This window comes from Amblyraja radiata, unplaced genomic scaffold (genome assembly GCF_010909765.2).
Source record: "Amblyraja radiata isolate CabotCenter1 unplaced genomic scaffold, sAmbRad1.1.pri S135, whole genome shotgun sequence".
NCBI lineage: Eukaryota > Metazoa > Chordata > Chondrichthyes > Rajiformes > Rajidae > Amblyraja > Amblyraja radiata.
In genome coordinates this window covers 387609-400899 of record NW_022630121.1, presented here as the reverse complement: position 1 = coordinate 400899, position 13291 = coordinate 387609, and the positions used below count along the sequence as shown (strand labels likewise).

Sequence of the window (13291 nt, the reverse complement as noted above, 5' to 3'; positions counted from 1 at the left end):
TACGCCCGAACCTCTAGACTCAGGAACAGTTTTATCCCAAGAGCTATAGCGGCTCTGAACCGGCCCTAATGAGTGCCCCCCCCCCCCACCCACTCCCTTTGGACAGTCTCCCTCAGATGGTCACGTCAATCAATTCAGCTTGGGTACACAAAATTGCTGGGGAAACTCAGCGGGTGCAGCAGCATCTATGGAGCGAAGGAAATAGGTGACGTTTCGGGCCGAAACCCTTCTTCAGACTGATGGGGGGTGGGGAAAGAAAGAAGGAAAAAGGGAGGAGGAGGAGGAGCCCGGGGGCGGGCGGATGGGAGGGTGGGAGGAGACTGCTAGAGGGTTAAGGAAGGGGAGGAGACAGCACGGGCTAGCCAAATTGGGAGAATTCAATGTTAATGCCATAAGGACGCAAGGACCCCAGACGGAATATGAGGTGCTGTTCCTCCAATTTCCGCTGTTGCTCACTCTGGCAATGGAGGAGACCCAGGACAGAGAGGTCGGATTGGGAATGGGAGGGGGAGTTGAAGTGCTGAGCCACCGGGAGGTCAGGTAGGTTATTGCAGACTGAGCGGAGGTGTTCGGCGAAACGATCGCCCAACCTACGCTTGGTCTCACCGATGTAAATCAGCTGACATCTAGAGCAGCGGATGCAGTAGATGAGGTTGGAGGAGATACAGGTGAACCTTTGTCGCACCTGGAACGACTGCTTGGGACCTTGAATGGAGTCGAGGGGGGAGGTGAAGGGACAGGTGTTGCATTTCTTGCGGTTGCAACGGAAAGTGCCCGGGGAGGGGGTGGTGCGGGAGGGAAGGGAAGAATTGACGAGGGAGTTGCGGAGGGAGCGGTCTTTGCGGAAGGCAGACATGGGGGGAGATGGGAAGATGTGGCGAGTGGTGGGGTCACGTTGGAGGTGGCGGAAATGGCGGAGGATTATGTGTTGTATTTGCCGGCTGGTGGGGTGAAAGGTGAGGACCAGAGGGACTCTGCCCTTGTTGCGTGTGCGGGGATGGGGAGAGAGAGCAGTGTTACGGGGTATGGATGAGACCCTGGTGTGAGCCTCATCTATGGTGGCGGAGGGGAATCCCCGTTCCCTGAAGAACGAGGACATTTCCGATGCCCTGGTATGAAATGTCTCATCCTGGGAACAGATGCGGCGTAGGCGGAGGAATTGGGAGTAGGGGATGGAGTCTTTACAGGGGGCAGGGTGGGAAGACGTGTAGTCCAGATAGCCATGTGAGTCAGTGGGTTTGTAATGTATGTCGGTCCGGAGTCTGTCCCCTGCGATGGAGATGGTGAGGTCAAGGAATGGTAGGGAAGTGTCGGAAATCGTCCAGGTGTATTGGAGTGCCGGATGGAAGTTGGTGGTGAAGTGGATGAAGTCAGTCAGTTGTGTGTGGGTGCAGGAGGTGGCACCAAAGCAGTCGTCAATGTAGCGGAGGTAGAGGTCGGGGATGGGGCCCTGGTACGCCTCGAACAAGGATTGTTCAACGTACCCGACAAAGAGGCAGGCGTAGCTGGGGCCCATGCGTGTGCCCATAGCTACGCCTTGTGTTTGGAGGAAATGGGAGGAGTCAAATGTAAAGTTATTGAGGGTGAGGACCAACTCCGCTAAGCGGAGGAGAGTGTCAGTGGCTGGGTATAGGTTGCTCCTCTGGTCGAGGAAGAACCGGAGGGCTCTGAGGCCATCCTGGTGGGGGATGGAGGTGTAGAGTGACCGGACATCCATGGTGAAGATGAGGGGGTGAGGGCCCAGAGAGTGGAATGCGTGGAGGCGGCGGAGAGTGTCTGAGGTGTCTAGAACATAGGTGGGGAGGGATTTGACCAAGGGGGATAGGATGGAGTCAAGGTATGTGGAGATGAGTTCGGTGGGGCACGAACACGCAGAGACAATGGGTCTGCCGGGAGAGCCGGGTTTGTGGATTTTGGGGAGAAGGTAAAAACGGGCCGTGCGGGGCTGGGGAACGATGAGTTTGGAGGCTTGGTCAGGTAGGGCGTGGGAATTGATGAAGTCGGTGATGGTGCTAGAAATGGTGGCCTGGTGCTCATCAGTGGGGTCATGGTCCAAGGGTAAGTAGGAGGAGGTGTCCGAGAGTTGGCGCGTGGCCTCAGCTTTGTAGAGATCGGCGCGCCAGACTACCACGGCACCTCCCTTGTCGGCTGGTTTGATGACCCAGTCTGGGTTTTTGCGGAGTGATTCGATGGCAGTGCGTTCAGAGGGGGAAAGATTGGAGTGAGACAGGGGAGTGGAGAAGTTGAGGCGGTTGACGTCGCGGCGGCAGTTCTGAATGAAGAGTTCCAGAGCAGGGACTTTCTGAGGGGGGTTCCACGAGGAGGGGGTGCGTTGGAGACGGGAAAAGGGGTCATCATTAGGGGGCGAGGACTCCTTCCCATGGAAGTGCGCTGTGAGGCGGAGACGACGGTAGAAGCGCTCCAAGTCATGGTGGGCGCGGAACTCATTGAGATGGGGACGGAGGGGGACAAAGGTGAGACCTCTGCTGAGGACAGACCGTTGGGTGGGGGAGAGGGGGAGGTCGGGGGGGATGGTGAACAGCCGGCAGGGGTGGGAGTTGGGGCCAGAGGAAGGCAGGTGGGTAGACTGGGGACGGGGCGATGTGTGGGGGGGTTGTGGGTGTTGGAGGAGTGGTGGGTGGTCAGGGGGTGGGGGGGAGAGAGGGCTGTAAGGTGGGTGGGGAAGAGCGGGTGTGACATGGTTGGGGGGGGATGGGGGAGGGTCAGTGGAGCAGCCACTGAGGTTAGCACGGCTGGGCAGACGGGCGCTAGGACCCGATGGAGTTAAGTCCAGGAGAGTGGGAGTAAGCAGCGTGGAGGCTGCAGGCCCAGTGCAGAGTCCAGGCTCCAGGTAAGGCGACGGCTGTGGGTTGCTGGAGGGGGGTGGAGTGGCGCGGGTCAACGGACCCGATGGTCGGAGTCCAGTGGCGCGGGTCACCGGACCCGATGGTTGGAGTCCAGTGGTGGTTGAGTCGGGGTCCGCGGGCGATGCGTGGGTGGTCCCGGTGGGCGGACAATTCAGCTTGTTTATTTATGTATTGTATTTATTTACCTTTCTTGTACATCAGTGGAGCTGCACACTAAATCTCGTTGCACTGACGTGCAATGACAATAAAAGATATATTATTATTATTATATTAATAATCTTATGTTTCAATAAGATCCCCTGTCATCCTACTAAATTCCAGAGTATGCAAGCACAGCTGCTCCATTTATTCAACATATGACTGTCCAGCCTTCCCGGGAATTAACTTTGTGAACCTCAATATTGTTATAGACAATTTTCTACCCTGGAAAAAAGATTTGGAAAAAAGTCTACCCAATCAATGCCTCTCATGGTTTTATATATTTTCACTCAGCCTCACTTGCTCCGGAGAAAACAATCCTAGTCTGTCCAATGTCCCTTTACAGCTGATACATTTTGATCCGGTTATCATTCTGATAAACCTCTTCTGCATCCTCACCAAAGCCTCCACATCCTCCCTGTAATGGGGCGACCAGAACTGCACACAATACTCAATAAGCAGACTATCCAAAGTTTTATAAAGGTGCAACATCATGATCTGATTCTACGTAGAGTCATAGAGTTGAACAGCACTGTGGCGCAGTGGTACTGTAGCTGCTGACTCACAGCTCCAGAGACCCAGGATCAATCCTGACCTTGGGTGCTGTCTGTATGGGGTTTATACATCCTGCCTGTGACTGCGTGGGTTTCACCGAGTGCTCTTGTCCAAAAGACATTCAGCTTTGTAAAGTAATTTAGTTTATTCTCACGTGTACCGAGATACAGGATAAATGGATATGATTAGAGCAAGATAAAGTCCAGTAAAGTCTGATTAAACATAGCTGAGTTTAGTTTGGAGATACAGCGTGGAAACATGCCCATCTGCCCACCAAGTCCACACCGACCAGGCGAACCCCGCACATTAACCCCCTACACACACTAGAAGTCATTTACCTTTATACCAAGCCAATTAACCTACAAAGTGTACGTCTTTGGATGGAGCGTGGGAGAAAACAATCCAAGTCTGTCCAACGTCCATTTACAACTAATTCACTTTAATCCAGGTATCATTCTGGTCAACCTGCATCCTCTCCAAAGCCTCCACATCCTGCATATAAGTGGGCGACCAGAACTGCACACAATACGCAATAAGCAGACTAACCAACATTTTATAAAGGTGCAACATCACAACCTAATTCATACAGCATGGTGGCTCAGCGGTAGAGTAGCTGCCTCACAGCGCCAGAGATCCGGGGTTTCATCCTGACTACTGGTGCTGCCTGTACGGAGTTTGTAAGTTCTGCCTATGACCACGTGGGTTTTCCCCTGGTGCTCCGGTTTCCTCCCACACTCCAAAGACGTACAAGTTTGTAGATTAATTGGCTTTGGTAAAAATAGTAAATTGTCTCTAGTGTGTAGGATGGTGCTAGTGTATGTGGTTATCGCTGGTCGGCGTGGAGTCGGTGGGCTGAAGAGCCCGTTTCGGCGCTATATCTCTAAACCACACTAAATTAACTACAGCGTGGAAGCAGACCCTTCAGCCTACAGCGTGGAAGCAGGCCCTTCGGCCTAATTTGCACCGACCAACATGTCCTATCTACACTAGTCCCACCTGCCTGCATTTGTCCCATATCCCTCTAAACCTGTCCTATCCATGTAACTGTCTAAATGTTTCATAAACCTTGCAATAGATCCTGCCTCAACTATCTCCTCAGGAAGCATGTTCCATACCCTTCAGGTTCCTATTAAATCTTTCCCCCGGCACATACTCAATGCTTCTGATGAAGGGTCCTGCTTCATCTCAGCACAGTGCATCTCTCCACAGACGCTGCCTGACCTGCCGAGGGTTTCTGTTATTATTTACCTACACCTTCTGTGATAAAAGGGTGACACGGTGGCACAGCAGTAGAGTTGTTGCCTTACAGCACATTCAGTGCCGGAGACCCGAGTTCCATCCTGACTACGGGTGCTGTCTGTACGAAGTTTGTACATTCACCCTGTGACTGGGTGGGTTTTCAACGAGATATTCGGTTTCCTCTCACACTCCAAAGACGTACAGGTTTGTGTTAATTGGCTTTCTATGAATATAAAATTGTCCCTAGTGTGTGTAGGATAGTGTTAATGTGCGGAGATTGCTGATTGGTGCAGACTCAGTGGGCCAAAGAGCCTGTTTCCGCGCTGTATCTCTAAAATTAAGTCTGCATTTTATTTTGTGTTTTCATTTCCAATTCTTGTTGTTTACTTGCAGGTGATTCTAAATCCTTTAAAGCCTCGCATGTCCCTCTCCAAAGGTATTTTATCTATCGTTAACATCTGGGCACTGGCGTCTTGTTTCTCTGCCTCACGCTATTTACCAGACGTTGTTTCACTACGTGTACAGGTAAATGTTACTGAAATACCTCCCTTCCCCATCCCACTGCCCCTATCACTCATCCCAGCCTTGTGGAGTAGTGGGTTGATGTCTACAGCACTCTAGCTTCTGGGCCCAAAACATAGGTCACGGAGTCATATAGCATGTATACAGGCCATTCAGCCCAACAGGTTCATGCTAACCATCCATATTAATCCTATTTTCAAGAACTAGCAGTGGCACAGTGGCACAACGGTAGAGTTGCTACCTTACAGCGCCAGAGACTCGGGTTTGATCCTCACTACAGGTGCTGACTGTACAGAGTTTGTATGTTCTCCCCGTGACCTGCGTGGGTTTTCTCCCGGTTAGTAGGTTAATTTGTTACGGTATAATTATGAATTATAAATCAAGCTAAACTCAAATTACAGTCATCTAGCGTGGAAATAGGCCCTTTGGCCCTTTGGCCCAACTTGCCCACACCGACCAACATGTCCCATCTAAACTAGACCCACCTGCCCTTATCACTCTACAACTATCCTATCCATGTACCTGTCCTAATCTTTCATTACCATCGTGATAGTACCTATCTCAACTACCTCCTCAATCAGCTCAATCTATACACCTACCATCCTTTTGCCGAAATGCTGCCTTGCAGCGCCTGAGGCCTGGGTGTGATGTTGGCTATGGGTGCTGTCTGTACAGAGTTTGTATATTTAGGAAAGAACTGCAGATGCTGGTAAAATCGAGGATAGACACAAAATGCTGCAGTAACTCAGCGGGTGAGGCAGCATCTATGGAGAGAAGGAATTTGCAGCGCTTCGGATTGAGACCATTCTTCAGACTGAAGCGTCACCAATTCCTTCTCTCCATGGAAACTGCCTCACCTGCTGAGTTACTCCAGCATTTTGTTTCTACCTCAGAGAGTACGTACTCCCTGTGACTGCATGGGCTTTCTCCAGGTGCTCTGGTTCCCTCCTGCATCCCAAAGACGTGTAAGTTTGTAGGTTAATTGGCTTCAGTAATTGTAACTTGTCCTTGGTGTGTATGACCAAACTCACAGAACTGGGTCTCTGCGCATCCCTCTGCAATTGGATCCTCGACTTCCTCATTCACAGACCACAGTTTGTTCGTATTGGTGGAAATGTGTCAGCCTCGATAACAATCAGCACAGGAGCACCTCAAGGCTGCGCGCTAAGCCCCCTGCTGTACTCACTCTATCCAAATGACTGCGTAGCCGGTCTCAGTGCGAATCCATCATCATGTTCGCTGAGGACACCACTGTTGTGGGACGTATCACTGATGGGGATGAGTCGGAGTATAGAAGAGAGATCGAGCAACTGTCCATATGCTGCCAGCACAATAACCTCGCCCTCAACACCAGCAAAACCAAGGAACTGATTGTGGACCTTGGAAAGAGTAGGATGGGGACCCACAGCCCCGTTTATATCAATGGGTCGATGGTTGAAAGTGTCAAGAGCTTCAAATTCCTGGGCGTGCACATCTCTGAAGATCTTTCCTGGTCCGTAAACATTAATGCAATTATCAAGAAAGCTCATCAGAGCCTCTACTTCCTGAGAAGACTACGGGTTTGTCAAGGAGGACTCTCTCTAACTTCAACAGGTTCACAGTAGAGAGCATGCTGACCGGTTGCATCGTGGTTTGGTTCGGCAACTTGAGAGCCCTGGAAAGGAAAAGACTACAAAAAGTAGTAAACACTGCCCAGTCCATCATTGGCTCTGACCTTCCTTCCATCGAGGGGATTTATCACAGTCTCTGCCTCAAAAAGGCTGGCAGTATCATCAAAGACCCACAACATCCCGGCCACACACTCATCTCCCTGCTACCTTCAGGTAGAAGGTACAAGAGCCTGAAGACTGCAACAACCAGGTTCAGGAATAGCTACTTCCCCACAGTCATCAGGGTATTGAACCTGGCTCGGACAAAACTTTAATTATTAATAACCAATTATCTGTTATTTGCACTTTATGATTTTATTTATTCATGTGTGTATATATTTATATTATAGTATATGGACACATTGATCTGTTTTGTAGTAAATGCCTACTATGTTCTGTGTGCTGAAGCAAAGCAAGAATTTCATTGTCCTATCAGGGACACATGACAATAAACTCACTTGAACTTGAACTTGACATTGCTAGGTGTACGGGGTGATCACAGGACAGCGTGGACTTGGTGGGAGCCAGTGGAAAGGGAAACGGGAGATAAAGATGGTGATATAGGGAGATATAGAATAAATTGAGTATAGGAGCAGGGAGGTTCTACTGCAGTTGTACAGGGTCTTGGTGAGACCACACCTGGAGTATTGCGTACAGTTTTGGTCTCCTAATCTGAGGAAGGACATTCTTGCCATAGAAGGAGTACAGAGAAGGTTCATCAGACTGATTCCTGGGATGTCAGGACTTTCATAGGAAGAAAGACTGGATAGACTCGGTTTGTACTCGCTAGAATTTAGAATATTGAGGGGGTATCTTATAGAAACTTATAAAACTCTTAAGGGGTTGGACAGGCTAGATGCAGGAAGATTGTTCCCGATGTTGGGGAAGTCCAGAACAAGGGGTTACAGTTTAAGGATAAGGGGGAAATCTTTTAGGACCGAGATGAGAGAAACATTTTTCACACAGAGAGTGGTGAATCTCTGGAATTCTCTGCCACAGAAGGTAGTTGAGGCCAGTTCATTGGCTATATTTAAGAGGGAGTTAGATGTGGCCCTTGTGGCTAAAGGGATCAGCGGGTATGGAGAGAAGGCAGGTACAGGATACTGAGTTGGATGATCAGCCATGATCATATTGAATGGTGGTGCAGGCTCGGGGCCGAATGGCCTACTCCTGCACCTATTTTCTACGTTTCTATGTTTCTATGTTTCTGAATGAAAGATATGCAAAAAAGTAACAATGATAAAGGAGACGGGCTACAGACACACCGTCCTCCCCTCTACCGCCTTTGGAATGTGGGTGGAAACCACAGCACCCGGAGAAAATCCATGTGGTCACGGGAAGATCGTGCAAACTCTGCACAAACAGCACCCATAGTCAGGATCGACCCCGGGTCCCTGTCGCTGTGAGGCATCAACTCTACCGCTGCGCCACCCTCTACAAAAAGGGGACCAGAACTGCACACAATAAAGTCAGTTCGAATCCCACAAATGTAGTTGTGGGAATTTGAATTCATCAAGTCTACTCTGCCATTCAATCATGTCTGATCTATCTTTACCTCTAAAACCCTTTCTTCTGCCTTATCCCCATAACCCCTGACACCCGTACTAATCAAGAATATAACTATCTCAGTCTTAGAAATATCCATTGGTTTTCCACAGAATTTTCCACAGAATTCCACAGATTCACCACCTTACCGTTCTCCACACCCTCAACTCATGAAACCTCTAACCCGCTTTCTCCGCTTGTCCCTTCCTTCCAGAGACAAGATCATCAGGAGTCATTGTGTCCCCGCTTTTCCAAGGCCTTCAGAAGTCTTCAGGATGTGCATGGACAAGTCAACCTTCACACTGTTCTACGTCCTGCCGTTGGTGGTGATCACCGTAGCCTCCTCCGCGGTGAGCAAGAAGCTATTGGTGAGGGAAACCATTGGTGCCGTCACAGAAGCCGAGGCCGCCGTTCAACGCTGCAGGAAGAAGAGGACCATCAAGATGATCTTCATCATCATGGCCTTTACCCTCTGTTGGTTCCCCCTCAACGTCTACACCGTCCTGCTCACCGGCCAACGTGTCCAATTCAACAACACCCTCTACTTTACCTTCCACTGGGTGGCCGTGAGCAGCACCTGTTGGAACCCCTTCATCTACTGTTGGATGGACAACAGGTTCCGCTCCAACCTCATGACCCCCCTGGCCAAGTGTGGGGGGAGAAGGAGGAGAGGAGGCAAGATCCTGGCACTAAACGCGGCCAGCGGTGCTGGGAGGCGATCGGGGTGAGATTGGAGGACAAGCCTGGCCCGTCCACGGAGAAAATGAGTTTCTACCTTGGTGGGCGCAGGGGTAACAATGGGGAGGTGAGTACAGTTTAGACTTTACAGATTCCCCGTTGAAACTTGGTATCATGTTCAGCCCAGGTATTATGGGCCAAGGCATCTGTACCTGTGCTGTATTGTTCTATGTTTAGTTTAGTTCACTTCAGTTAAGTTCCGTTTAGTTCAGTTTAGTTTAGAGAATTTCTTAAATTCTTAAAGGATTGGACAGGCTAGATATATACCCCTCAATATACCCCTCCCCCGGCTGCAGGATGCTCACCCCCCCCCCCCCCCCCCCCCCACAGCCCACGACAGCCCCTGCCACAAGCCGTCCCCCTCCCCCGGCTGCAGGATGCTCACCCCCCTGCCACGAAAGCCCCCACCTCCAGTACACAGAACGGAGAACAGTGAGTGATCCTAATATTATGTTTAATGAGGCTCGGTTGTATATTCAAGCCAAGCTTGAGATTTATAACAAAACAATGGAATGCTTTCATTTGCCACGACCAAGAAATGGAAGGATGCACCTAAATGATGGCAATCCAGAATTGCTGCAGGAATTGCAATACAATAGAACTGAACAACAGCAATTTGTTGAGGAGAATGAGCCTCTGTTGAATGCTGAGCACAGAGCACTGTATGAGGATAAGAGGTGATCTTATAGAGGTATACAAAATCAAGGGGTGAATTGAATGGGTGGACGCACAGAGTCTCTTGCCCAGAGTTGGGTAATCGAGAACCAGAGGCCATGGGTTTAAAGTGAAGGGGGGAAAAATGTTATAGGAATCTGAGGGGTAACTCTATGAATGTGAGACAGACCACCTTCACATAAATAAAAATGCTACAAGGCTGGAAAACTGAGCTAGTATTGCAGATTCTGGAAGCACTCAGGAAGTCAGGTAATCAACTTTACTGTTAAATGATTCCAGGTTTGTCTTGTCCGCAAAGAGCCATAGCAAAGTGTTCAAAATTATTTTATTTAGAAACTCTGTAATTAGCATTCATGTAATGCATAACCAAAGCAATTCAAGTCTTGGTCATCATTGACAGAAGAAAACTGCTCTCATGCTCATCTGATTCTTTTTGTTGAAACTCTTATTTGGAGATATTCATTAAATATGTTTCACTTAGTAAAACAGAGAAGTCCAACTAGCAGAGCCAGTGCCTCACAGCTCCTCCTACTCCCTGAGCACATGTGGGTTATTAGATTAATTGGTCATTGTAAATGTTCGCTATTGTGGTTGAAAGTGCGAGAATCTGCGGTGAAATGAAGGAAATGTGAGATGACGTGTTGGTGAGATTCAATGGATTATTGATGGCCACACAGATTCAGTGGAGCAAAGGGTCTTTCTCACACTGTGTGACTATAGCATCATGTGGAATACAATGAGTCTAGTCATAAAGATTTCAAAGTTTAGAGCATATACTAAAAGTAGCAGAATAGTAAAGTAAATAAAATTTCCCTCTGGAGTTCTCTCACCTTCCGTCTGTTCTCTCACTCGCTCTGGAAGGTGGAAGGTCTTACCTGCAACCTCCGGCAACCACCTTCAACTAGCATTGCAACCGGCTTCGACTAAAAAATTACCGATTTTTAAAACGGCAACCTATTTTTAGTTGCGGCCGGTTTTGATTTTATTCAAATAATCGCCGGAACATAGAAGAAGCGGAAACCACTTTCGACCATTAGGGAGACTGACAAAAACCTCCGGGAACCGCACGGAAACCTTGGGTGGGGCGCAAAGTCTCCAGAGGTTTCCGTTCAGGTTTCCTAAGTGGGACAGGGGCATTAGTTCAACCATTATTCAGAAATATTACACCTCAGGAATACAGCCTGAAATGCGAGTCTTGATTTTATGCTCACGTCCTTTAGTGCGACTCATGCACGACAACCACCAGGGAGCCAAATTAACACCCGGAACTGCTTGCCAAACTTCACCACAGCAATTATTGAATATTTGAATACTGCACAAGAATGTTATTCCTGGATTTGTATTTGTTAAATGTTTATTTTAGTGTTTGATTTCCTGAACCATAAAAATATTCAGTGAATACCACTATCAAAAGACTCACCAACAACAACATCATTGGTGAGTTAATTAAATATCCATGCAAGTTTAACAAACACTTTGGGTTACCTTAAGTTTGTGGCACGATCTGTGACCTGGTTGAGATTAATGTTTAAAACACAACACAATTTCCTCCTTTACCCTTCCTCCTTTTATAAATAACCTCAAAGCTCACTTGCTTCTGCTACTGCCTATTTCTGTATTGATGTTCTCTTTGCTTCGAATACTTTTCAACTTTTCATGCTTCACAAAATACTTTTTTGTTTCACTTCAGATGCAGGAACACTACTGCCCACCTCTTCACAAATTCATAAGTCATAGGAGCAGAAGTAGGCCATTCCGCCCATCGAGTCTACATCACTAGGTACACAAAATTGCTGGGGAAACTCAGCGGGTGCAGCAGCATCTATGGAGCAAAGGAAATAGGCGACGTTTCGGGCCGAAACCCTTCTTCAGACTGATGGGGGGTGGGAGAAAGAAGGAAAAGGGGAGGAGGAGGAGGAGCCCGAGGGCGAGCGGATGGGAGGGTGGGAGGAGACAGCTAGAGGGTTAAGGAAGGGGAGGAGACAGCAAGGGCTAGCAAAATTGGGAGAATTCAATGTTAATGCCATACGGACGCAAGGTCCCCAGACGGAATATGAGGTGCTGTTCCTCCAATTTCCGCTGTTGCTCACTCTGGCAATGGAGGAGACCCAGGACAGAGAGGTCGGATTGGGAATGGGAGGGGGAGTTGAAGTGCTGAGCCACCGGGAGTTCAGGTAGGTTATTGCGGACTGAGCGGAGGTGTTCGGCGAAACGATCGCCCAACCTACGCTTGGTCTCCCAGAAGTAAATCAGCTGACATCTAGAGCAGCGGATGCAGTAGATGAGGTTGGAGGAGATACAGGTGAACCTTTGTCGCACCTGGAACGACTGCTTGGGTCCTTGAATGGAGTCGAGGGGGGAGGTGAAGGGACAGGTGTTGCATTTCTTGCGGTTGCAACGGAAAGTGCCCGGGGAGGGAAGGGAAGAATTGACGAGGGAGTTGCGGAGGGAGCGGTCTTTGCGGAAGGCAGACATGGGGGGAGATGGGAAGATGTGGCGAGTGGTGGGGTCACGTTGGAGGTGGCGGAAATGGCGGAGGATTATGTGTTGTATTTGGCAGCTAGTGGGGTGAAAGGTGAGGACCAGAGGGACTCTGCCCTTGTTGCGAGTGCGGGGATGGGGAGAGAGAGCAGTGTTACGGGGTATGGATGAGACCCTGGTGTGAGCCTCATCTATGGTGGCGGAGGGGAATCCCCGTTCCCTGAAGAACGAGGACATTTCCGATGCCCTGGTGTGGAACGTCTCATCCTGGGAACAGATTACATCACTATTCAATCATGGCTCATCTATCTTTCCCACTCAACCCCAATCTCCTGCCTTCTCGCCATAACCCCTGACACCTGTACTAATCAAGAATCTGTCAATCTTCACCTTGAAAACACCCAATGAAGGCCTTTCCAGCTCTCTGTGGCAATGAATCCACTGATTCATCACACTCTGATTAAATAAATAACCCCTCATCTGCTTTCTAAAGGTATGTCTTTTTATTCCCATGCTGTTCCCTCTGGTTCTGGGCTCCCCCACTAATGGAAACCAGTGCAACTCCTCTTTGCTATTTATGCTTTTGTAGTGAAGGCTTGCTTTGTTGAATAGTATTTTCTTTTCACTGTCTCACAGAATATATGTGTAACATTAAATGTTTTTTGCGCCTGTGATGCTGCTGAAAGCAAGATGTTTATTACACAGATACCTCACTGTATTTGTGCACATGATAATAAACTCCTGACTGACATAAACCATAAGAACATAAAACATTACAGCGCAGGAAAAGTATTTTTGTCTGTGCCGAACATGATGCCAATT

At 48.9% G+C, this 13291-nt stretch overlaps 1 protein-coding gene across 1 annotated transcript; it reads left to right on the top strand.

Moving 5' to 3' along the window:
• The first annotated feature begins 8850 nt into the window (after positions 1 to 8850).
• LOC116969251 (probable G-protein coupled receptor 83) lies at positions 8851 to 9303 on the top strand. Its single transcript, XM_033016140.1, has one exon. The coding sequence runs from the start codon at positions 8851 to 8853 to the stop codon at positions 9301 to 9303; it is 453 nt and encodes a 150-aa protein (XP_032872031.1).
• Positions 9304 to 13291: the final 3988 nt, after the last annotated feature.